The sequence below is a fragment of the Cariama cristata genome, unplaced genomic scaffold (genome assembly GCF_000690535.1).
Source record: "Cariama cristata isolate BGI_N322 unplaced genomic scaffold, ASM69053v1 scaffold10221, whole genome shotgun sequence".
In the NCBI taxonomy this organism is placed as follows: Eukaryota; Metazoa; Chordata; class Aves; order Cariamiformes; family Cariamidae; genus Cariama; species Cariama cristata.
The window spans coordinates 18,740-45,639 of NW_009597533.1; the positions used below are offsets into that span (position 1 = coordinate 18,740).

General features: G+C 39.0%; 1 protein-coding gene across 1 annotated transcript in view; it reads right to left on the reverse strand.

The window, feature by feature from the left end:
* LOC104168356 (kinesin-like protein KIF25) overlaps positions 1 to 26,900 on the reverse strand; it is a gene marked incomplete at its 5' end in the record, with an annotated part of 35,544 nt that overhangs the window by 7,316 nt on the left and 1,328 nt on the right. Inside the window, 8 exons of the mRNA XM_009708924.1 lie at positions 4,435 to 4,611; positions 5,702 to 5,845; positions 10,423 to 10,497; positions 15,214 to 15,281; positions 18,432 to 18,474; positions 19,932 to 20,020; positions 21,246 to 21,349; positions 25,483 to 25,621. Coding sequence (XP_009707226.1) covers positions 4,435 to 4,611; positions 5,702 to 5,845; positions 10,423 to 10,497; positions 15,214 to 15,281; positions 18,432 to 18,474; positions 19,932 to 20,020; positions 21,246 to 21,349; positions 25,483 to 25,621 — 839 coding nt within the window. The remainder of the gene's footprint in view (positions 1 to 4,434; positions 4,612 to 5,701; positions 5,846 to 10,422; positions 10,498 to 15,213; positions 15,282 to 18,431; positions 18,475 to 19,931; positions 20,021 to 21,245; positions 21,350 to 25,482; positions 25,622 to 26,900) is intronic.

The following is a 26,900-nucleotide window of genomic DNA, read 5'->3' on the forward strand; positions in this document are numbered from 1 at the left end:
TTTTTCAAAAGTGGAGTTGTCTAGTTTAAGTTAAGGTAGCTCCTGTTCTTTGGGAGGTACAGAATTAGGGTGAAAAAAAAAGAAATTTCTCTGGGCCTTTGAAATCATATTTTTGCATTTGGAATTAAATCCAGAATCCTTGGAAAAAAGTTCAATTCCACTGTCCAATGAGCAGGGACTCCAGCACAGTGTCAGAATAGACAGGCATAAGTTTCTATAGAGCATTTTAATCTTGTACTCTCTGTTTTCTTTTCCAGTTAAAGGAAATACGACCAATCGAATGGCAAAAACCTAACACAGAAAGTGAAATAAACTGATTAGGTAAAGAAAAAAACCACTATGATTTCCCCCAGGTTTGCAATGTTTAAAGCAAACGAGGTATGATTGCCTACCCTTTCCTTTCACCACTTTGGCCTTCTTCAATAATCACCCAAGGTACATCACCTAAACATTAGTTTCTAGATGGGTGTGTAAGTTATTATGACTGCATGCCACAGCCTGGTTACTGAATGCCCCGTAACACCAGAACCATTAATAACTCTCCTGACAGGCTACAGGCTTGGTTCCACATCGCTGCAAAAGCAAGCATGTGATAAAAGGCAAGGCCTTCACGATTTAGATTTGGCCGATTTCAGTGAAAGTCACACCGGGCACAAATTTATTTTATGCAAAGAAGAGGCATACTTGAAGAGTTTAGAGACAAAAGAGCTATACCCAACTAAAACAATTTCCTCTGAAAATAAAGCAAGTCATCTGAAGAACAGAGGAATACTTAGCCACACCATGCTTATAGACACTTAAAAGAAACACCCACCTAAAAGCAGTTCCCTGTGTAAGCAGGGCCGCTGGAGCTAAATGACCACTATAGACTTCGCCTCTCAACCCTGAGCCGCACGCGCTGGCCTCCCCTGTAACACCTCTACCTCTGTGCACCTCCTTAGTCGTCTGACCTGGCACCAGCAGGGAAGCAGCGGCTCTGGTTCCTACTGTCAGAGAAGGCAGAGCCTCACACTGGGGTGATCCCACTATTGCCCCAAGGAGGCAGATCCTGCCTTCCTGAGTTTTGAGCCGCATCTTCCAGAAGCTGGATGGCCTGAGAGCGAAGCAGCCTTCACCAGGATGTAGCAACAGGCAATCGGCTTCTGCAAGCTCCTGCTGTGCACTGGCAAAGGGTCAGTGCTACAAGCGGCTGTCCTTTAACTAGTGTTTGCAGAAGATGAGCCTCAGGGTGTGCTGTCAGTGCTACAAGCGGCTGTCCTTTAACTAGTGTTTGCAGAAGATGAGCCTCAGGGTGTGCTGTCAGTGCTGGTCACCTACCGGGAAACTGCAGTTGATTTTGGAGGTAAACGGCATCCCCAGCCCAGTGCTGCAAGCTTGGCACAGTAGCTTCTCAGCAGGACCGACAGTAATAATTTTTTAGTATAATCTCTACGACTTTATCGTGCTGTATGTACCGCACGTTCCAGGATCAGATTCTACAAAGAGAAGCCCTGTTGTGGTTAGGTTAAAAATTTGATGCTGAATGTTCTCCAAAGTCAACCAAGCCATAAAAGAAGAAAGAGACTGAGGTTTTTGTGATTCAGTAAGATGTACATGTTAGCAGGAAAAAGACTACTGTACTTTAATGGATATATGGAGAAGCCAATGAGACCCAGCAGGCCAATATATTCTAGATGAAATATTATCACAAATGAGGATGTGTTTTTATTCAAAGCACCAACTGTTTACTTTAGATTTCGGGCAGCTGGGTGGCCTCATTCAATGGTTCCCTTACTTTGTTTGGGTTTGCTTTTTCTTATTAACCTTTCTGTGTAACTATTAATATAACCTGTTTATGAATTGGACTTTTTTTGCTGCTTGCATTGTAATTGAGATACAAGTCCATAGTCTTATTTATATTTGCATTAGAATTGACTATTTATCAATTGATTGAGATAAGTGTTTTTCAAGGGGTGCTTAGTTCAAGGCGCCAGGTTCCTTTTTACCATAAATTAAAATTTACAGAAATAAACAGAGCAGCCATTTTATTAACTAGAAGGACAAGTGAAACCTTACTGCAGCTTCTAGTTCTTGTCTGTATGGCACAAGTCCAGCTACATCTCACCTCTCTTCCCCAGAGCCGAGGAAAAGAGATGGGTCACCCAGTAACTATGCAAAGCTCCCTTGGGAAGGGGAGTAGGCATTTTTCAGGAATGAAGCGAGGCCAGCATCTTGGTTACTGAAATACCCTAATTAATTAAAAATTACTTGGAGGTTCTGATGAAGCAGGAAAAGTTCAACTCCCATCATACCCACACTATATGCACCCATCTTCATTTTCTAAGTCATACAGTTCCTTTCTGCTCTAGTCAAAGGAAAAAGAATAGCTCCTTCAAGAAAGATTCAGCACACACAGGTCAGGCTCTGCTCCCAACCTCTTCTGAAGGAGTTTTTCATTCCTTTGACAGCAGAGCTTTAACCAGGTGCTAAATGTTGGAGTAGAGTCACAGTTGGGGGAATCCAAGAACAGAGACTGAGAGAAACCCACCAGTCGCCATAATACAGACAGAGAGGGCAAAAGGATTCAGCATTTCAAACATCAGTCATTTTTAGTTCATCCCATGCTCTTATGGAGCATGCAGAGTACCATCAAGGATGCAGAATTTCTGTAGAAATCATATTTAACCTCAAGACTGAAGAGCAGGCATACCCTAGATAGAAATGTTAATCCCTCCTGGAATATTGCAGTGATTATTATTTCATAGAAAGAAAGGAGAGTTTTATAGCCCCCCCATGGTGAAGAAAGCCACTTTATAATTTCTCTGGGGTCCCACTTTTCTATGAGCAGTTCCATGGCTAGAAAATACAAGTCAATAAATGCGTATAACTAGGTAGAATAAAAACATGTTTGCACAATCCTCCAGTACATTCTTGTATTTTTATCAAGGCTTTCTGGCAATAGCATAAACCCACATACACAAACAACTACTGCACTAAGTCCCACAAGACAAAAATACTGCCTTCAATTATTTCCACTGAGGGTGCACTTTATTTTAATTGGGGGGGCGGGAGGAATGCTTTTCATATCTGACTTCTAATTCCTCCTGGAAAAGTAGAGATTGGACCATGACAAGCATTACTATAAAGAAGTGAAGAAAAACATCATGTTTCCCCCAGAAATGTAGAAAACTATAATACTGTGCTAAACATTTCAATAGGGCAAGATGTTTAGTTTCACAAATATTATTTGCCCAAGGAACAGAACATTTTTTCTAAGTTTCTAGACCTCTCCGTAGTGCACAAGCAGAAATGTTCCCTGCTGGAATCTGTTCACATGCTGGGGGCTCCCTGCGAGCTTAATTCCACTGGGTAGCATCACCTCTCTGGTGCCACTAGTACTGCTTGTCATAATTTTTTTTGCTAATGTTGATTTAATACTAGCATAAACAACACAGCCATTACTAAAATGAAGCATCTGAAACAGATTCACTCTTGTTAATGGGTGAACGGTTATGAACATATGATTTTTACCATCTTATTAGCCAAGGTGTTTTATATATAACAAGAAAGTATTATACATTTGCTTTGTATACTACATATACGTAACACCAACAATCATTCCCAGGTGTACTAAAACAAGCCTTTGTAATGCTTAGTAAGTACAAGAAGGCATTAAAACTATACTTATTTTAAGTAGCCTTAAATACCTTAGCTCTTCCTACACCATCAAGATGTGTAAATAAGAATCAAACTCAACCATACACCGATGCTGGGACGGTATACATCTTAAAACTGAATGGGTAGAAGCTTAGCTACTTAGCTTTTCATTTGAAGAACCTGGATTTTCAAGAACTACGGGTTCAAATGCCAGCAAACCAATTCCCACTTTAATGCCTCCAGTTGTGAAAACGGAATACTAAGCAGTGTAAGATGGAGATTTATATTAAAAGATCACTTAAAATCTTATTCTTTCTAAAGTTTTGTGTTTTTTTAACTTCAATGCATATAGGGAAAGCTAACACTCTACAGCTACTTAAAAATCTACAAGAAATACATACATTTCTATTATAATCTGTAAATTTTATAATTTAGTAAGACTGAAAGTGCTTTGTGACTGGGTTACCCCTTCTTTTTCTACAGCTGACAAGATGCCATAGATCCAGCAACAACAAAATATACAGCTATCTTCAGGCATTGAGTGGAAGGTGCTTAACAGAGGATTATAAGCCAAACTAATTGTACTGTTATTTCTGGAAGTATTTTGACATTTGCAGCCAACTGCAGTCTAATAGACTGAGCTAATGGAAACAGTGAGAACTGTTCTTTTGCATATGGTAACGACTCATTGTTTAAGAAGTGATAACTGGTGCCTATAATGCAATTTTGTGACAGCTATACATTGCATTATAGGCACCAGATCACGGTCGGATGATACAGATCAAATTGTGTACTTACTCATGTGTAAGCCATGGAACATCGCTCTTTCCTTCTCTGGTTGTGACAACATCACGTTTGACGCCAAATACTTTTCCACAACTGTCTTTGGCCAGAAGATCAAAAATTTCATTATTATACACTTCTACAACAGAAACCTCAACCCAGTAACTTCCTGGTGGCTTTTCTGAAATAAGCCTGGAGAATAAAAATAGAAAAAAACCCAAGAAGACAAAAGCCAAAAAATGTTGAATTCAAACCCCAAGTGAACAATCTGTAAACATAGATCTATTCTTTAATTGTAATCTAATTACAGTCTGATAAAAGTGCTTGTTAAATATCCACAGCCATGGCTTTGCCTCATCCACATGCTAATGTTAAGCTGAAGAATCAGAATGCACAGTTAAATTATACTTAAAGCAGTAAATAAAACTTCATTTTCAAAACAGCTGTGCCAGCTTAAATTGTTTTTGTCCACTAGCCTCCCTCCTTCCTCAAGATTTCTTTTATATCATTTCTCTGCTGAACATTGTTGCATTCAGAGTTCAAGGTATGATAAACTCTGGCAGAGTGCAAGCAATGAACAGGCAGAGATGGCAAACTGCCCAGTTAGATCTGTAAGGGGTTATCTGTCCACAGCCTCAGAAAATTTGTAAATTAAGGGCTTGTCTATTCAGGAGAGTATTTACAGTTAGACACAGTTATTCTGGTACAAAATCAGATCTTTGATTTAGCTTTTACCCTTGTCCAAAAGAAATAGGCTTAGCTGGAAAAACCTCTAATGGCTCTTCTATTATAACATAGCGGCGTATCAGTTTAAATCAGGCATTAGGTTCAACTAAAAATCTACGAATTCTCAAAGCAAGAACAGATTGCGGTTAAAAATTCTGCTGTCACTCTTCTTGGGGACTGGGTTCCAATCTGGATCCTCTTCATCGATTCCAGTTGTCAATTTTCACAAAACTTGTAAGAACTTAATTATCTTTCAGACTCCCACAACTATGGTTGAAACATTTTCATAAGGTAATTAGGGAGTCTGAAAGACAGATGGACAGGTAACACACAGCAAGATTGCATAATCTTCTTTTCTTAGAAAATCGGACTAAGCAGGAGAGAGATTAGAAATTTATATCAAAACTCAAATATCAAATGGCAGTCAGAGAAGTTATAAATATTAATCATTATGAAGCTGAAATCTGTAATGATAAGTATATTACAAACATTACTTCTTCCTTCCTGTAAAGTTTAAGGTGACTGCCACTGACACAAGCCCTTACTTAGCTGTTACCTGAAAACTTCTTGGGTAGCTCGAGGAATAATTCCCAGTTCTGATTCATCTTCAAATGCAAAGTTCTCCTCTATCTGTGGTCCCAACATCGTGTATGTCTTCCCACTTCCCGTTTGCCCATAAGCCATGATACACACATTGTACCTGAAAATTAAAAGGGCCTTCATTTATTTTAGCATTATCAAATGTGTTTGTTAGGCGGCAAGTCAAACCTCAAACAATTTTGGGGCACAAACTGCAATAAAAAATAAATATACTGCCCCTGCAGATTTCTTTCTGGAGATCTCAAAATCAGACAGAAATTAAAGTACTGCTCATAAGATTGCCTAAACAGATTTTATTTTTTAAGCAGAGTTGAAGGGATGCTTTTAAGCAGAGTTTAAGGGATGCTTAGCTTGGAATGATTGATGAGGTCTGACCTCCTGTCTGCCCAACTTCCAGTTCATGCACTACCGAGCTGCTGGTTAATCAGCTCCTGAACCACTGCAGTTTACAGTACAGCATTTTAAAGTAAACCATCGCTGGGTTTGATTTGACTTACAGTGCTATGCTGCAAACCGCAGCACTAATATCTCAGCTGGGAACAGCTTAACAGCTGGGAAATCTTCAGCTCTTGTAGTCTTTCTGAGGCAGACTCATCAGTCATAGCCCTCAGTCATTGGAAAAGATAAGACAGTCCTAATAATAAGGCACAAATTTTAAGCCAAATGCATTAGTTCAGTATAAGCATGCGCACAAAGTCTACTCTGGACTAAAGGTGGTGGGATCTGCTCTGATACAGACTTGTAGAAGGTGAAAATGTACAATGTCACTGCAGAGGTACAGGCACCTATGAAACACAATTCAACATCTTCTGAAGCAGACATGTAAAATTCATGTAATGAACAGAACTCTGAAAATGCCTGTTTCTCTGCACTGAAAATAATAATAAAAAAAGACCACAGCTGTGAGCTCTGTTGTGGATGTCTGTGCCACAGGGATCTGAATTCAGGTGTATGAATCATATCCAGAAAGTGTGTTTCCAACATAGTCAGAACAAAGTCAACATCTTAAGCAAAACAAACGGGTGAATATAAATGTGTCTGGCCACAGCACTACTTTGTACTGAGGACCAATGCTGCACCATGCAGCTGAAGGTTAGTCCCTGCTTGACTGTGTCTGCTCTGCAGCACCTGCCAGCACCTTGGCGTTGACCACAGAACGGTGACAGCAAAAACTCTTGGAAGATGCGCAGTTACGCTGACAGGACTGCTTCTTCCCTGGACTATTTTGTTTGTTCAGAGACACAACATTAGCACAATCTCCATACGCGAGGAGTGATTTGCAGTACGCTGACATTTCTGCTTTACTAGAGAGTTGCAAGAATGGGCTTGCTCCTGTTCTGCCAGAGAGTAAAATTTCACTGCCTAAGCTACCTCCTCTGTGGGCAGACCTGAACAGCTGCTTTTGGTTATCTGATGCTTTTCCTCATAACAAAAATGTTGTTTCAAGCACATGCCAGCATATTTCAATGAACACCCCTGATCTAATTGTTTTAAATTTATGGTTTCAAGTCATGAAATACTTAAATGGCCACTGCACAGAAGTACATCTGCAGTGATTTTTTGCATATTAAACATGGCTAGAAGCAATTATTTTTGGAGAATTATTTAGAAAGCTTTCTCTTGTTAGAAAGAAATGTGGGCTGATAAGCAACACAGCAAATACCTGGGTACCCCTTCTGGGGATGTAAAGTAAAGTTGCAGTCAGTGAATCTATAGTAACGTCCCTCCACATTTCAGGATGCAGAGTATGAAACAGAAGTCTAGCCACAGATTTGATGAAGTAAAGGAGATGAGATAACTGTAACTGAAAATAAAGAGCACTGCAGCAAAATGAAATGTTCTAGAAATCAGCGCTGTAAATCTGAAATGAGAGATTTCTCCAAGTATTCACTGCAGACATAACTCTGCTTGCATTTACATCAGTGGAAAAGCTCCCACTAATTTTGGTAGTTTTCAGCCAGGCTAACAATGAGCAATTTTCACAATTCCACCTCTAACACACACTGCCTGGCCAGCCTGTAGCTTATTGAGACTTCTAGCCCTGCTTCAAAATCAAAGAGATCTTTGGAACCAAAAAGGGAGTCAGAAGTTTGCAAGTAGTTTTCCTTAGGAAAACCAGAATGGAAGTCTTTTTAGAAGTCTCTCAAACTTTCATATAGTCCAGCTATTCAAATTTTCCTTAATTGCTACTTGTTAGAAAGTAAGCATCACAGACAGAATAGTTCTGACAAGATACAGATGATATGATTAGAAGCTAAGTAGACAGGTGCTTGTAACATTGAAGATAGAGATGCAAATAAGGCGTCAATCAGCAGTACCTTCACTGCCAAAGCCAAAACAGTATTTCAGTAAGCCCAAATAAGCTAAAACTATCTGAAGCAGTATTGTATCTAAATAGGCACAGGAGAGAATGCATTGTTGGGTGATTCAACAAGACAACAAGCAGCAGACTAGTTTATATTTACCTAGTTTACTTTGTTGGTGTTCTGGTTCCAACAAAGGCACTAGAACATCGTTGCCCAGAGAAGCTGTGGCTGCCCCATCCCTGGAAGTGTTCAAGGCCAGGTTGGATGGGGCTTTGAGCAGCCTGGTCTCGTGGAAGGTGTCCCTGCCCATGGCAGGGGGTTGGAACTGGATGGGCTTTAAGGTCCCTTCCAACCAAACTACTCCATGTTTCTCTGATAAGGGTTTCAAATACAGCAATCTGAAAATTTCAGACTATGATTCACCTACATGCCCTGATAATTTCTTCTCCACTCTGCTTCATTAGTTATATTCTTGTTTAGAAAAGTTCTTATTGTCAAGCTAGAATAACAATAGTTTCATAGTATTTCTCTCCTGTAAAGAGTGTGGGTGTTCAGTATAGCGAAGTTATCACTGGGAGAGAACACTAATAAAGGAAATAAAAGGAGGAGAAATGTATTCTTCTTTAAAATAAACAAGTTTGATTCTTCAATGCTGTAAAGAAAAGAAATGTTATCTTACTCCCTTGCTGGCCCTGTAAGGCTAACTGTAAACTTTGAAGTCTGATGTACTTTGCCTGTTTTGCATATGGAACAATCTTTTCTTCCTGTATATTTATACTGAAAAATGAAACAATTCATTAAGAAAGAAAAATAAAGAAAAAATAAAGAAAAATAGCGGAACACTCCTTTCTACTTAAGGTAACAGTTGTTTCAGACCACTTTGGAGCCCAGACTAAAACAATCAGGAGCAGCAAAGAGGTCGAAGGTTCAGACTAAGTGTGTCTGTTTCCCATTTACAATGGGAAGGTTGCTGAGAAACACGGCTCGTATCCACAGCCTCGCCTTCCCTGAAAAATCTGCTTCTGTTTAAGTGGCACTTCTGGAAGAACAAGACAGGTCTTTTGTTTTCAATAACAGAACATTTCCTAACTGAATATAAAAATCCTAGCTTTTAGGACAGGATTCTCCCAATGTGGAAGTTAGAAAGTGGGAAGTACAGCAGATCAAGGTATAGATCAGATATGTCTGAAGATACACAAGTGATATATTGAGCCAAAGCAAATTTATGTTCATTACAAAAGGAAAAGTAGAAAGAAGAAACTCCTCCAACCTAGTGGTCCCTAGGTTGCTCAGCTATGGAAACTGTGGTTACTCATCCTTGGTAAACTTGAATAATGCCATATAGGACCTCCCTTAGCCCAGGTAGCCCTTGTGGGCCCCTCTGTGGCATGTGTAAAGGGATGGCTGGGATTTCCCAATATTCACAATATCCTGATATACCTCTTCTAGGCTAGACTGGGAAACTTCAGTGCATAGACTGCCAGGAACAAGGATTGCCACCATTCAACTACGCCACTGTGGGTGGAAAGGGACTGTCCTTCCCTCTACAGGGAGGGAAAGGTCCATGACAGCTCTACAACCACCACCTATATTTGAGTGGAATTGGAGTGGGGATGAGAAAGGAGCAGAAAGGAAGTTTTGCGTAAATCTCAGTTCAAGCCTCGAGGATTATAACAGTATGCATTTCAAGGCTTCTTTGCAAGAGTAGCTTAAGTTGGCTCTAGTATAAATTAAAAATCACACTTCATGAACTTCAGTGGCTAGAAGTAATTACAGGTACTTGTTAATGCTTGTTACTGATCAGTTTTGTATTCAAACCAGAATTCTGTTTTAACCTCAGTGCCTGAAGGAGCATTTTAACCATGAGTGAGGATGCTCAGTTCTGGTTCAACCACGATTGATTCTACCACCTCCTATGGCCTGTGCTGTACACAAAACCAGAACAGGTGATCAGAGAGTGGCCCTGGCAGGCCTTTCGTATGTGAACACGCTGTTGGAAAAGACGTATCATACCATGTCTGCAACTGAAAAACAGTTATGAAACATAACCTACAAAAACACAAAGGAAAAAAGACAGTATCCTCCATTAGAAGCAATGCTTCAGTTTGCCAGAAGCAGACCAGACAAAAAAAAACCTACTTTTTTTTTTTTTCCAAATTTTTCTGCTCTGCTAAATTTTGTAAACAGTGTCTTCACTGTTTATATGGGGAAACAACATTCAATTGGTGTTGAGTAGAAAGAAATCAGGAAAGCGGAACTGCAAAGCCACAAAACTTGACAGGTCTGCCACTATTAAGTAATTTCTTTTTTAATTGATGGGTTTCAGTAGATTATTGCACTTTAGTTTTCTTACTCCCACCTTTTAACTTACCCATCCAGGAGAGATGTTAGCAAAGGGGCCACATCTGCAAATACTGTGTCTTGAGACTCCGAAGCATTGTAGACTCTGAGGAGCAAAGTGCAGTGATTAACTGAAGAAAAAATACAAATATGTTGTCACAATACAAGAACACAAACTAGGGAAAATATATGCCAGTGACATAAAACCCGTAACCTGCTGACACTTCTATGTCAGGGAACTGAAAATTAGAACTCCAAGGTTCTCGCCTGCTTTTTGGGACCGGCTATTGTCTGGGCTGGAGCGAACAACCCACAGCTGTACTCTTGTGGCTCTCTGAGCTCATCCTAATCCTGCCTGCCTCTCCGGCAGACAGAGTCTTTTTAGAGGCTGTACTAATCCCTGTTACTTTCTCCCACCTACCAGAGTATGAAATATCCCTGCTGCCTGTGTCTCTTGTGCATCATGCGAAGGAAAGGAGTGATCAAGTTGTGTTTCCCTTTAGATGTGGATAAGGTTTGGGGGGAAAAAAAAAAAAAAGAAGAGGTACAGAGGCTGCAAACTTGCCTGGGGACTTATCTCAGAAGAGTCAGTGGCAGAGCAGCAATCAGAAGGCCTCTGAGGGTCATGTTTAAGGATGCACTGTCTTTGTGGGCAGCATCAGCCTAAGGTATTTCCATCCCCACCCCTGCTAAACTATCTACTCTGAAATAAACACTTCTTACTCCAGGGAAGATCTTCTTTTACATTGTGGTGTGGATTTCAGGCTCATTTTTAAACAAAATGAAAGACGCTGAAATTGAATGAGTTATTCCACCTCTTCGAAAAGAGCAATGACAGTACAATCCTTGGGCCAAAACAATGATGTCTAAAACAACTGCATATGTTTTTCAAATTCAAGGAAAAAAAAAAAAAAGATAACACAGGGCTCTTCAAAGAAATTTTTCCTCCGTCCCTTTCAACTATCAAGTTTGTACAACATAAAATCAAGACCTGAAAATAGAAATCAAAGGGAGGAAATTCTGATCATAAAAAGTGTACATCCTAACTCATTCATTTCTTCTCCAGCACACCAAAAATGTATCCTCTCCAAGATTACAGCCTGAAGCAAGCACTGTTTATACAAGACAAACGGAATCTAAACCATGAATGTCATTAGCCACACTTAAGTGTTTGAGGTATGAATGTTTATCTTTGGAAAAAGCTTTCTTTTCTGATATCTTTCTGTTGAGATTTTTTTTTTTGTTTAGCTCTGTTTTCCAATGAATGGTGTGTGTTCTCTACAGCTTATAGCAAAATGACTAATTAGAAACAGGAATTTTGGTAGCAGCAAACATTACAAAGGATAGTCACTTCCCTGTGTATATAGTGTACAAGTACACTTCACTTAGCAGTATCCCACAGCTTGTATATAATACTACAAGTTTAACTGAATGAAGACGTAGTGCGCTCTTTAGCATTTATTCAAGCCTCTTTGTATATTTGACCATGATCTGGCCGCTACAGTCTATAGCCTGCACAAATGTAGATTTTTGTATTCATGTTCTCCATAAACAAGACTGTACAGAGGGATCACTGATAAACAGATACAGAATTAGAGCCAACCCACTTAGTTCAGCATTTTGTTCCTAATAGCCAGAGGAAGGAGCAAGAAACACTATGGTGGCTGGAGACACAATAATTCATCTCTGTGCCTCATCCTAATCCTTAAAAGCTGTAAACTGGCCTCAAAACTGAAATATGAGTTGAATCTCTGTTTCAAAAAAAATATTATTAGAATTAGCATTCAGTTTCTTTTTGCATCTTGCTGAATTCTTGGCCTGGAGTAACATCCTGTGGCAATGTGTTCCACAGACTAATTGTAAGTTGCCTGAAAACGTACTCTCTTTAATCAGGAAAGGAGCACTTGTCTGGCTTGATGGACAAATACTGCTTGTCTTGCCATTCCACTGATGTGCTGTCATACGACACTGAGAAACCAACAAATATGCAGAGATGTGGCACAGTCCGTACTGGGAGGACACAGACACTGAATAGCAATACTCCATCCTTGCTTTGCATGCATACACGCATATGCTTCAGTAAACCTTGCACATCAAATTTGCAAGGTCAATATAAAAGAGCAAAAGCACTTGCAAACACTTTTCTCTGCTTCATTTATCATCTGCAATTGATGAAATATTCATTAGCACCAAGTCCTCCACCTTAACCAACTAGGCCTCTGAGTATGTGTTGAAATTATATTTTTTTCTTAATACATCAAAACATCTCAGAGCTACTACATAAAAAAAAGAAACACAAACTTAGAAGGGTATTTTAGAGATGAGAATATTCATACTGTCTTCACTTGCTGTTGATGGGTTTTGCTGTCTAATAAAGTAAACAGATTGCTGGTGACCACAACCAGGGCAAGAATCAACCAGTCTTAGTAGCCTGTTTGCACTGCGAAGTAGTACAGCCATAGCTAACTATGTCAGGTTCTGGTAGCTGTCCGGAGGAGAGGCACGGGCCTCCAGATGACAGTAACTTCTCCAAATATTTACTCAACTTCCTAAAGGGGTTTTACTGTCACTACTTAGCTGCTGTGGTTCAAATGCTACCAGTACCCAAATGAAGTAGCTTAAAGTTGGCTTGAACTAGTTTATGCTACGCTGTAACCACAGGACTGAAGCATGGACACTCACTTAATTAGCTATCTGAGACCATGAAAGATGCAACAAATCCACAGAATCTCCTTCTATAAGCCCATGTATTTTTACCAGAATGATGACAGATTTGTCCCCGTGTAATGATTAATGTTAATTTCACCTTGAAAATTTTGAGCTTCTTTCTTATTTTGCTAACTGATTTGCCAATAAAATTATAAAAGCATAACATGCTGAAAGCTGGAATTTTCTTCCTGAGCTGAAATCAAATATTTTGACATTTATTAGATCCATAAAACATTGCTAAAAAAAATAAACATTTTTGAGTTCATAAGAACCATATGCTCTTCTGTTTATAAAAAAGAGCTGTGTTGGGACACTAAAAAAACATTCCCCAAGAACTGCATTCTTTGGGGGATTTACATTTAACCCTTTTCCTGATTATCAGGATCTACACCACATGTCCAGAGTCACAGCACCTCTGGAGTCCTGTGTCAGTACCATTAACTGTATTGCTCTACACAGTTGAATTCCAGCATTATGCTGCATTTACTTCAACTGGTATGGCTGTGTTAGGTGTAGCTGGAGGGCGAAAGGAATTACTTCGAGTAGCTTAGCAGACATGCGAGGAGGCCATGTACATTGAGAGATCTCATATACCTTGTATCAAAGGAGTTCTATAACCTATGGGGTCAGTAAAGCTTCCTCAAGATTTGCATTATGTCAGGAATTTTCAGTTGTTTGGTGGCCTACATAACAGCAGCCCCCAGTCTTCATGAGTAGAAAAAGGCAGCATCTTAGAAGGATGCCTCAAGGAAAGGGTGAACGACTGGCAATGTTTAGCAAACCTACAGTGGTTCGGGCTGAACAGGCTCAGACCTTAAGTTTAAACCAGGACAGATAATTCATGTTAGATACATTTGACTTTAAATCAAGTTCTGCCTTCAAGCAAGGGAGCATGAAATCGTCCTCATGTGCTCTGTTTTCAGAGGGTTTTGAAGCATGGTTCAGGGTAGAGAGCCTACTGTATGAGTCATTGCAATGCATAGATGCAAAGTTTGCATTAGAAAAAAGGAGGCATGGGGCAAAATTTTGTATTTGTTCATTTACAGAGATCTCACTTGTATTAATTTAACTCTTTGTGCCTGTTTTCAGAGGTTCAGGTCAGCTCCATTCTGAAAGAACATAAGGCACCTTTCAGCCTGACTGCCTGCAGTTTTCTGTCTTGCAAACTGACTCTCTGCTGTCCCATAAGGCACAAACACCAATTAAAACCCTTATCACAGCTGGTGCATTCAAAATCTCTCTCATCTGTGTGGATTCTCAAGCATCTAACAAGGAAAGTTGTCACACTACAGCCTTTCCCCTACACCACGAGCACTGATTTACATGCCAATACTCTACCCTGCTGTCTATGTTCAGGCCATTTTAACTCTAACTTAAAAGTAGCATGGCTGAACATTGAGTCTTACAAGTCCTCAGTCCAGTTTCTGCCTCAGTCATGCTGTAAAGTCACGCAATCCACCTCAATTCATAGAATCATAGAATAGTTTGGGTTGGAAAGGACCTTTAAAGGTCATCTAGGCCAACCCCCCTGCAATGAGCAGCGACATCTTCAACTCGATCAGGTTGCTCAGACCCCTGTCCAACCTGACCTTGAACGTTTCCAGGGACGGGGCATCTAGCACTGCTCCGGGCAACCTGTGCCAGTGTTTCACCACCCTCATTGTAAAAAATTTCTGCCTTACAGCTAGTCTAAATCTACCTTCTTTTAGTTTAAAACCATTACCCCTTTTCCTGCTAAAAAGTTTGTTCCCATCTTTCTTATAAGCCCCCTGTAAGTACTGAAAGGCAAACATCACTTCCTTACCTTTAAAATGTGGACAACATTTTGCTATCTTGCAACATATTGCAAGTATCATGAGAGCTACTCAGATTGCGAAAAGGGTCAAGTAACTCTCTATACAGGTTTCAAATCTAGGCATATCAGTAGTCTCCACTGAGAGGGAAGACCAAGTGTGTCATCTGTATGCTGAAGTGCATTATTCTGTCCTGGGAAGAATGCGAATACCACATAAATAAAAAAAATATGATTACCTTCTAACCAACGCCTACAAAAAAACTGGCTTTCACTATACAAATCTTCCAGCAATCCAGATTGCTACACAGGACTACCCACCTCTCAAACTGAAAAGTCTTGTTTATTGATGCATGACCAGGACGGCTACACTTTACAAGGACAGTTTCCTATGAGAAAAACAAAATACTTGTAGTTAATGTCATAGGCACACACACATACAAGGAAATATTTATCATTTCTAATGTTCCAGGTGACAGCAGTAATTAAGGATCAAGTCCAAGGCCCTTCTCCAGCAGGCACCAACCCATGAGGCTTTACAGCCTGTATACTGCAATGAACTAGCAAGACCACAAGAAAGGATCCCAAAACACATTCGGATTATTAAAGAACAACCAACGCAAAATAGGTGCACTTAAGTTCACAAGAAAGATTCAAACCCTGAACTGAACTTATGTACCTAGAAAGCCACAGGCAAGTAAACTCAACCTCCCTAACTGCCACCACAGGGAGAAAAAATGGCAAAAAGTCCTTTTTTATTATAGGGCCAGTTTTCACAGTGCCTTTTCAGAATGATTTCGTATATATTTGTGCCTAGAACTAAGCAGAAGATGCACATTTCATAGACTAACATGCTAGTCGACAACTGTAACAAAGAGCTGCACTAGCACAATTGCTAGAACTCCACAAGTTTTTAGTGGAATCCACTGTCCAGATGGATTATATAGTAGTATTGTGAGTCTGACAGATATGTAAGCAGCTCTTTAAACTATTACCAGAGTATAATCGCAGCAGTCTGACATGCCTTACATAGCAAATTCTGTGCCCTTCTGCTTCTCATGCCAAATGTTGCTTAATTGCAGAGACAAGTAAAGGGAAAAAAAAAAAAGGGGGGGGGGTTTACAACAATTTGGGTGGAAGCTTATTAGCACACAAAATACTTCATCTAATTCAAGGAGGTTTCCTAGCTTACTAACCTATATTTCTGCATTTGATGGAAGTGCTGAAATTCCTACTGTGCTTCAGACAAGTACCTTGGAGTGCTGAACTAATGGTCTTCAAATAAATATCACCACAGACCAAAGTCGCAAAGAGCTGAGCAAATAATGATTGCGTAACAGTATGTCCAGCATGCACATGGCTAATAAAAAACAAATTTCTCATTTTGAGTTTACACGTATTTCTTCCTCTTTGGAGAAGGCCAACGTATCATTATCAACCTGACGATGACAACACTTACTCTACAGAATGAGCTATGTTACCTCTCTCAGTACTGGCAAATTTAGCAGTTACACAGATGTGAGTACAACACTTGGCTACAAAGCAGCTTGACACAGAAATTCTAATAGGATGTGTAACCAAGAGGCTCTGGGGGAAGGAAAAAAAAAAGAAAAGGATATAGAGTTATGCTGTAACCAACAGGCTCTGGGGGAAGGAAAAAAAAAAAAGAAAAGGATATAGAGTTATGGGATGCATTTCTGATTCAGATATCAATTTTACTTGCAGACCAGCTTTCCCTAAGGTGAGAAATAGGACAGAAAAAACTCTATTTGCATAATATAGAAACAAAAGAATTGTTAATTGGCAGAAGTTTCATATGAGCATTTGTAATAACCTTCCTTTCCCAGGCGATCAGTATGGCCTAACATATCCACCACGGCTGCTGACCTACAGAATCTCATCAGGTTTCCCTGTCAATAGTGCTTATGAAATTCATACAGCTGTCTCACATGAACACTGAAGAACCTTTTTTTCACCCCAGCGTCACAGAATACTCCCCATCTGAGTTCTTTCAGGGCAATATGAATCATGGAAATGACAAAAGGATACTTCATAAATATTCACAATCTGTCCTGACACTCAAGCCCAATTCTCCAAGCCTGGGGAGCAGTTCAGTAAGTGAAATTCAGTAAGGCAGAGAAATAATTTTAAATGAGTTATATGGAACAGTGGATATGGACATGATCACAGAATCCAGCTGTGGTGATTTTAATTTCTTATCGCTTGTTCCTGCGTATCTGCTGAAGGCAGATGCTAGAAAGCATTTTAACCAAATAAATGTCAAGGCAAACCAATAAAACATTTGAAGTCACTGTCGTGTGTTCCAAAATCAGGAAGTTAGTATTTTGCAAATTTCATTTTACAATCAAATCCATGCATACATTTATTTTCCTGGAATATTTCATAAGGACTTTTAAACATGAGAACAGGTTTGCGTATTGAAGTTTACCAGGTCACTGTTTCACACAAACTAAAATTCATAAATTGGCATAAGCAAGCAGACACTGTTTTGCCTGTAAACCTATAGAGACTGTAGCATGTCAGATATCTATATGAAATAATCAAAAACCTAAACATTATCTAATTTCATCTTTATGCAATAAAATTTAACAGGTCAGAAACGTTGTCGCATTTTATAGTACAATAAATGGGTCATGGCGTCCAGAATACTATGCCTACCATTACAGATCCCTGTTTTTTCTCTCCTGACATATTTACCCTTTCTTAGCTGACTCTTCATGTGCTCCATTAGTTTCCTAATAGCATACATATATCTCTAAGTATCCACTTTATGCAAGTGAGATCTGCTTAATGAAGCTATAATTTGAGAGATTTAAAAGCATAACATACTGCAGGTCACCTCAGCAATATTTTAAGCGCTATACTATAGAAGAGAATTTGGCTAATCACCATGTAAGTAACAGTGAGCAGCCAACTAAGAACTATGGCGGCTAAGAAAATTAAAACCCAAGTTAATACTTTGACTTTAGCTCACAGTACTGTGTCTTTTTAAATTTTATATCTTGGTAATGGCCTCAATTAATGCTGGAATGTCATCTGGATTTGCAACCTCAATGCTCATTCTCCTTCCTCTGATGGATCTAAGCCAGGACACTTTAACGTGCTTGACTGCCGTACCACGTAGGCCGTTGTGGTTCATGAGATATCATATTTCTCTCCTAGTGCATTAGTTGTGTTGCAATAATAAAATGAAAAAAGCCTGACATAATTTTAGAAATAGTTGCAGCAAATAGGGACTGACTGCAGGAAGTCTGCAGCAGTTTGACTACCGCAAACACACAACCTCCGGTTCATGGATGACTGCACCAGCAGAAGCTCCAAGCTATTACTACTACAAAGAGTCAGGATGAAAATAGCAGGAATCACCTGCTATTGCAGCCATGGGTGATCAAAGCTGGGCATCAACTGCCAAGGAAGTACCTCATTTTTTTTTACAAACCCATGGTTCACATGTCCCTCTTGTTTCTCCTTCCTAGTATCTGTGAATGTGCTTTTGAATTTCACCATCAAATACTCACATCATCAGTTGCATAGGCCACTTTTTCTGAAAAGCTTCTTTGCCTGTAAAGAAAACAAAAAGCCAACAGGGGGAAAAAAGGTACCTTTAAAACCATAAGTGAACTGTACACTGTCTGAAGAGTGCCTTTCAGAATTGCCATTATTATTGTACCCCACATACAAACCAACATCACAGTTCATTGTGAATAAAAAAACCAAAGTGCAATTACAGCAAAATAATCTGCTTAAAAAAGAAATTTAGAACAAACCCAATTAAGACTAATTCACATGCAAGCCATTCTATTATTTTGAGATTGAAATGTGAGCTTGTAACAAGAGGCTTTCACTTTAAAGTGAAAAACACCCTCCTTTTAGGTATATTTCCCTGATCTTGCATCCATTACTAGCCCAAAAACTGACTGGGATTGTTGAGGTGTATGAATTCATTCATGTGTGTAAATGTTTTGAGATCCAGTCCTTAGTTTTGCAACTAAGTTTTATTTAAATTACTTTTTGATATATTAAGAAAAGTTAGTCTTAACGATTGTTTGTTTGGCCCAGTCCATCCTGTTTTACACTGCAATTCAGTACCTGATTGCACTATTCCATAGAGCAACAAAAACAGTGAGTGGATTCCTTCCCAGGTATATCAACCACAGGTTAATGCAAGTTTCCCCTTCAGGCTCCTTGAAATTCCTTGTCTGCTATTTTTGATGTTATATTTTTTTAAAGATTTGCCAAAAATTAATAAACTTTAAAACACTGAATGTACTCTTTTAGAATTACCAGCCAGCAAAAGTAAAATAAAGCCCTAAATCAGTTATTTACTGATAGAGCAAATGATGTTGTTACTGGTTTCTAGCCACCCACCTAGTTTTGCCATTTTTTCTTTGTTTGTGTAGGTTTCAATCCCTACCTTCTTTCATGTTAGTCATCTATAGAGAATTCAGCTTGTTATAGCACATATTTGCACCTAATCCCTCTTTTCCTTTTGGATCTTGGAATGTTTTGACACTTCAGTTACAGTAAGTATATTATAAATTAGGGATGTAGAGCCAAATTATACTGAAACAGAATTTCCAGTGTTTGTGCTGACAGCAAATCTGTTCTATAGCAATACAAAACAACTGTAATGCTGAGTGTGTGTCTTTAGCCACGACTTCTGACAGTTATTACATTACTGTAGCCCAGAATTTGTATAGGACAGCAAATATACTCTAAACTGATTGCAGCTGTGTTACTTCCACCACGCAAGGGATAATCCTGGCTTGGCAGAACAGCTATGGCCTTCTGTTCAGGTGGGCATACTTTTAGACAAGGGGATGAGATTGGCTAAAGCCAATTTAGCAAGATAAAGAAAAGGAAATAGCAATTATTTCTTATAATATCATCATCGTCTCCCCACACACATAAAGACAGAAAAGTCAAGAACACAGTTGTTCTCTCATATATATAGCTATTGTTGTCTCTGTATATTAATTATGAGTCAGCTAAGATCTAACAAAGCCAAAATAAATTACCTATCTTGTGACATCAAATGTCCAGCAGCAGTATCAAAAGGGAGCAATGGTCGGATCCTGCAGTGGACTCTGATATTTCCTCTCAGTTCCTAGGGTTAGATTAAGAGGTATTTAACACAAACTACTGGAGAGGACAAATACACAGGAATTTGTGAAGCAGACACGAACATGTTTAAGAAAGCAGGTGTTTACAACATCACAGCCTTAGACTCTGTGGAGAGAAACATAGTATCAATATAATTTGCCTTGAGAAGTTAAGAAAAAGCACTTGAGCAAGTATGAGCTCTTCAGAGCTCTGAAAGGGTGTAGCCCTCTCCAGTCTATATGGGAAGAAAAAAAAAGGCTTTCAATCTCAGCTGTTTTCCCCTCTTCAGTCTCCTTCATCTTTACTTGAGCTTCTTCAGACACCTATATTAATTCAATAGACAAGATTACACATTCCATTTCTATTCCACCAGCCCTGAGGAATATCTGGAATATAAAACATTTTGTACCTTTTCCTCGCCACATGACTAAAAAGCCAGTAACTGATTTTTCTCTGCAGGCTGTTTCAGACTTCAGTTTATCTAACCTGGTGTTTTTCCTTCCTTTTTGTTGGTGATCAGTTCTTCTTGTTTTTTATTAGTGAAAACAGCTTGCAGTGATGACTAGTGATCACTAGCATTAAATCCCCACTGCCTTGGGGAGTATCCTTTCAGTAAACTGTAACACAAGGCAGAGCGTGGACTGTAAGTACTTTTTAACAAAGAGCTTCATTTTCCCAGGCAGAAAAACTTGGAAGAATTTTGTTTGAAGGTGGCTTGGGTTTCTAAAAATCAGGTCTTGAAGAAGGCAACCCAAAACTAGTCATTTGGGAGGGGTGAGGAGGAAGAGTAAAGTTAAAGTACAAGAAGGAAAAAATTAATCCCAAATGAACCATCACTAATGACTAGGCAGGATACAGTTAGACATATTTGGAAAAACAAGATGGCTATGTTGCATTTTCAAGTTGATCATTTTAAGAATTCTAAGACAATTTCAGAAGCTGCAAATTTAGAGAAGATGATGAAGAAACTCAAGTTTTGTCCACTATTCAAAATGTATGATATTCCTTAGGGCAATATATTACACGAGTGCATTTGGAAGATGCTTGTGTAAAAAGAATGGGGTGGAGTTTACTGTAAGACAAATGTGTTTCAGCAAAGAAATGCATCGTATATAGACAGCTGGGGGAGGTGATATATCCGTGAAAAGTATATTCCTTAGTTTTATTGGTGAGCAAATTATGGGCATAATTACAAAATAAGAAAACGTTCTGTCATTAAATATACTTACAACTAAGTTGTTATGTAGAGCTCTCCTCTTTTGCTTCTCTTTCTCATATCTCTCTGTCACCTCTTGTAGAGACTGCTCAAGATCAAAAGCTTTCATCTGAAACACTAGAAGAAAGCTGTTTCAAAGAACTAAACTCTGTGACTTTACAAAATGAATTTTCCAGTAGCACGTCATGAAATAGAAGCATAAACCTTTGTAAGTTCTACCAAACTTTAATTAGGAGGGTTAGTTCCTGATTTTACTAGACACCTCTGAAAAATCCCATCATACTTCTCTTGCTATGAAACGCCTATGCAAAGTTACAGATAATTACCACAGATATACATGTGAAATCTTGAAAAACAATCACAAATACAAGATATTTAAAGGCAGTTCAAATGTGTCAGTTTAGTTAGAGTAATGTTATCTGTCAGTGAAACCTGAAACGTAAACTTGAAACAACCTGCTTCTGGATGGGGCTGTCACTTGCAAGGCTTATGCCATATTTGTGGTTTATTAAATTCATGCCAGCTGACTTTACAAGAAGTTAACCTATCATTTGTCCTCAGCCTCATTTACAGTGCTACCAATGCTGTACAACAGCTATAAGGTTCCCTCTACGATAGGTGCATTTGCCTCATGGGCAGGATTTCATAAAAAATATTGATCTTTTGAACCCCAGGAGGTCTCCTTCACAAAACTGAGGAGAGCAATATGGGTCATTATAAAAGCCTTCTAGCTTCACAAATGGTTTTATTTCAGCCCTATTACATTAATGCTGAGCAGGCTTAAAACAAACATACACCCCAGACGGCATATGTGACTGTAATCGTGTGTAAAAAGCAAGCTTTTAGGAACCCCAGTGGGAAATCAATCTCCATAGCAATTAGTGAGCAGTTTGAAGATGTAGAGCATCAAGCAGTTAAAACCACAGCCTGAGGGCTGAGTTAGCAGGACAGCCACCAGCCTCAGCATCTGCTACCTTACAAAGAAAGGAACAGACTTAAAATCTCAGTATGTCACATATAAGACTTATGCTCTCTGGTATAGACTAAAAATCAGATAACTTCAAAGGGCATTTGTCTACACTGGAGATTTCTCAGATCTTATTTTTTTAATACCCACGCTGTTCACCTCCAGCTCATAACGCTCCTCCACAAGTGCATGCATGCAGGGGAAACTTCACGTTAACAGTTGGGGTATCAAAGTCTAGGAGTTTCACTAAGAAAAATCCTTTTCTTGCATCTTTATGTGGAGTAACACTAGTACGTCTTGGTTTGGAGAATCACGTGCAAGTATGTTACAATAAATTGTCAAAAGTGACTCTTCCAGTCACTGACCCCTAAATCATGCAGTATTTTTCAAAATATGAGGTTGGAATCCATTGATTATTTAAGTAACCTCCATAATAAGTATCTTCATTTATAAATTTGTGTACACACACTTTCAATTCTTGAAGTCTCTAGAATAAACAGTAAAGCAATAGGGGCTAAGGGTACTCTCCCATTCTTCCAGTCTTGAAAGAAAAAAAAAAAATAAATACTAGTTTGTTTCAATATTTAAGTGGTCTCTTTATGAGGACAGTGATACCAGCATAACAGAAAGGCCTGTGATGAGGACATAAACAACAGCAGCAGCGTAACCTAGCACAGCCACAGCCCAGCTCAGATATGGATGTGTAGCTCTCTCCATAGTTCCCTGGGGTTTTTAATGTTTCTTTCTGTACTAGATTCCAGTTTAAAAAGGAGGTTCTAGGATAAGCAGCTATGATGTAATAGACTTAATTCCAAAACTTCTTTTTAATTCAGCTGTGTTTTATATCCTGGGCTACAACATTATTCTTTGGGCTGCTGCAATTATTTCTGTGGCTGGATCCAAGGTCCCGCTCCCCCTCCCCTACTCTACACTAAGAAGGAAAACTTTCCAAAGGCAGCTGAGGTGGTGAGACTGCCGTTGAGCTGAGGGGGAAAGATGATGATAGCTCACATTGCACAAATACAAGTCATCGGCACAGGGCAGAGCTCAGCTTTCTCCAAGAGGAGCATAGCACATAGGTGCCAGCATATGGGCGAAGTGGGAAACTAGCTCCTTACCCAATTTTTCACCTTTTCAACCCCAGAGAGAAAGTCTCCTAGAACCACAAAGGATATTTAAGTCACTGGGCTGTAGCAGCTTTCACAAAATGTCAGTAACCGGCAGCAACTCCTCTGTCACAAATTCACTTGGACTCATTTTGCTCCTTAGTACCCACCACCTTGCCAAGCACTGAGAACAGTAGTTTCCCCTCTCTGAAAAATAGGTTCTGCATGCACAGACACTGTCGTTTCCTCTTTCTGGAAATACCTGTGTGGTGAAGCAATCTAAAAAGTCACCTTAAATTTTTAGAAATTCCTACCCTTCCAGAAATCTGCTGAATTACTGCATCTGCTTCAGCAGTATCATTTGCAGTCAGGTGGCCACTATTTTTTGCTAAAATGATAGCAGCTTTGTTTATGAGGGAAACAGGCCTATAACAAAAGAATAATGTCACTTCTGTGTCTTATGAATTACTACTATTTAAATTTCAGTGGGAAAGATGGCAATAGCCTGGTTTTCAGACTGTGAATAAATATTTCTCAGCAAGGGACTACTCATATTATTGCAGGGAAGTTTTACAGCTTGCTGCATGTCAACTACAGCCTCGAAATTAACCTACTTGAATGTTTCTTCTATAATTCTCTCCCTCATTTTCAATCTCTATTTTAAGATTAAACTGATAACATATGTTGTCTCCAGAATACATACTTTGGACTTTCTGTTTACAAAAGATTACATGTAATTTAGGGATGGCAATTCCAACCATCATATTTAACCTTAACAATAGAATCTCCACCTAAAACATTTGACAGAGAACTGAAAAATGGCCAAATAAAAAACGTAAGTCATCCACCTAAGTACCAACACACTATTTTGTTATAGGCAATGAAGCTTCTCCTGGTTATGATTTCATAGAACAATGCACCACGAAGTGCAAACTGAGAACAGTCAATGGGAATTTGCAAGGTTTCATAAAGAATACTTACTATTTATTTAGACCACAACAGCTCAAGTGCCAAATCCAACCTCCTATCTGTTCCTTTATCTTCCTGCTTCAGTAAGAGAAACAATGACCTTCATCTACGGTTAATTTTCCACTTTGTTTTTTTCCATTTTAATGACAACTTGATTAAGCATTTTCTCTACATGGATAATATAGTAATCAAATCAATTTTAATCCTAAGTTAGTACATAACATAGAGGGACAAGTTCTGCAAACACCCATCATCGAGAATGCTGTTTGTTGCTATTGACACAAGTAGTCCCATCAGCATCAAATCAGTCCCAAAATTAAGTATTTCAATGAAAAAGTAAAGCAGGAGAAAAATGTACCTTTTAAATGGCAACACATGGATATTACAGCATCACCCAGGGACGACTCCAATTATAAATTTGTGCATTTGTTGTTAGTTCATCAGGCTGCTAAGCTTCAAACAATTTAAGCTCTGTATGTCTTGTGTTTCTCAGGCCTGGTAGAAGCTCCACCAGAATTAAGGATATTGAAAGCAGGTGCAGAGATCCATGCCAAGAGATCCAGGTGTAGGACCAATGCACTTAGTCCTCAGGGATGAGGGCAGAGCACACCACTGCACTGCAGGGTCTGCTTTCTATGTACACATGAACAAGGAAGGACCTGAATTCCGAAACAGTAGTCCGTGTGGTGTTATTATCTACAGTCTAGTGGGTGGAACTGGTTTTGATTTGGAAGTAAAATTTTCTCCGTAAATACACAGAAACATTAAAAATCCAGTCTGTCCTGATTTTAGACAGTATTTTCAGAAATCTCTGAAATCACCCAAGTCCTTTTCTGGTACAGTCAAAAGCAGACAAATTTCAGCTAAATCAACACATTCTTTATTCAGCCATTCTCAAACAGTCAAGATAACAAGCCTGAGAACTTCAGATTGAAAATGTTACAGCTGAGCCAACTCAGCAGCAGTCTAGTAGCAGCTGTGATCAACGCAAAAGCTAAATCCAAATTACCAGTCATAACCTCTGCAGAGTTATTTGTACACTTTATAATGCTTCAGAACTCCTTGATGATCTAATGTCAAATAAAAACCAAGTGCTACAATTTCAGTGACATGTTTCTCAGAAAATAAAACTCAACCTTTTAATGTTAGTAACATTTAACAATGACACTGTTGTGTTACGTTTGAAATGTAAGTGCAATGAGCCTTACTTTGCATTGCTTCATTTTGCAGCTGTATCCCTTGGACTGCTGTCAAAACTTGGTAAAGATAAGTCTTGCTTTGACGCTGGAAGTCTTTTGAAAGCTCAAGAGCAAATGAATGGAGGCTCTTCAGGTCTTGCTTAAGCCTCTTCTCAGAAAGAAGAAAAAAACACGTTATAAAGATGCAAAAACAGCAGTTAAGGAAGAGTCAATATAACACTACCACAAATAATTATGGTGAGATAGCGCAGTCAGGAAGAACCCTCTACTTGATGAAAGGAAGTCTTCAGGAGTTTATCTTTCAGCACGTTTAGAAAAGGGTCCTGCAAGGTATTTAGTAATGTCATTTCCTAAAGACTTCTGCAAGACTTTTTGGATCCTTACCATCTTATGGTACATACTTTGACCATAACACAGCTTCAGGTATAATAAAGTCTCTCTCTTATTTCATCCAACAAAGTAAGTGTGTGTATGTGTTTGTGTTCTGTCCACTTATAAGTCATATACAGAATTAGCAATGAAAAATTGTGATCCATATATCCCTTACTGCATTCCTTTTCCACACTTTGATCAGGAGGTATTTGCTAAGCTTCACCTAAGTCATTTCTTATATAAGCAAGTTCTATGCCTTCCTATGAGAACAGATGTATTTTGAAAAGATCAGAAACCTTTATTGTTCAGAAAAGAATTTGTATTATGGATATAACTCAGCATAACATACATGATGAGACTTTTAAATGTTTTTAAGAGCAGCTTATATTCACTTAAAAGTCCAAATAAAGTAAAACCAAATTGACTTGATTTTAGGATTAGCAGACTTCTTGACATCTAAGTCTTGGAATGAACATGTAACGTCATCTGTAAGATGAACTTAACAATATCTTATCTCACAGAAGCACTGTCATATTTCATTAGTCAGCCTGGTACAAAGTGTCACATATTCTGTCACATTTTATTTTTCCAATTGTGATATTGGCCTTGAATTAATTGACTAGTTTCAATGATAAAACAATAATCTAAAGGGAGAAAATCACTGCATTTCTCACTCTCAAAAGCCACAGAATATAACTGGGAAGAAGTATTTTTCTTTATGAGTATAGAATTACCACTAATCTAAACTTTTATTTGGAGAGCTTTGATCTCTCCTAACATTCATTGATCTCTGATAGTGTTCCGGTTTTGGCTGCGATAGAGTTAATTTTCTTCACAGTAGCTGGTACAAGGCTGTGGTTTGGATTTGTGATTAAAACAGTGTTGATAACTCAGGGATGCTTTCGTTACTGCTGAGCAGGGCTCACCCAGAGCCAAGGCCTTTTCTGCTCCTCACCCCACCCCAGCAGTGAGGAGGCTGGGGGGGCACAAGGAGTTGGGAAGGGACAAAGCTGGGACAGCTGACCCCAATGTCCCAAGGGACATCCCATACCATA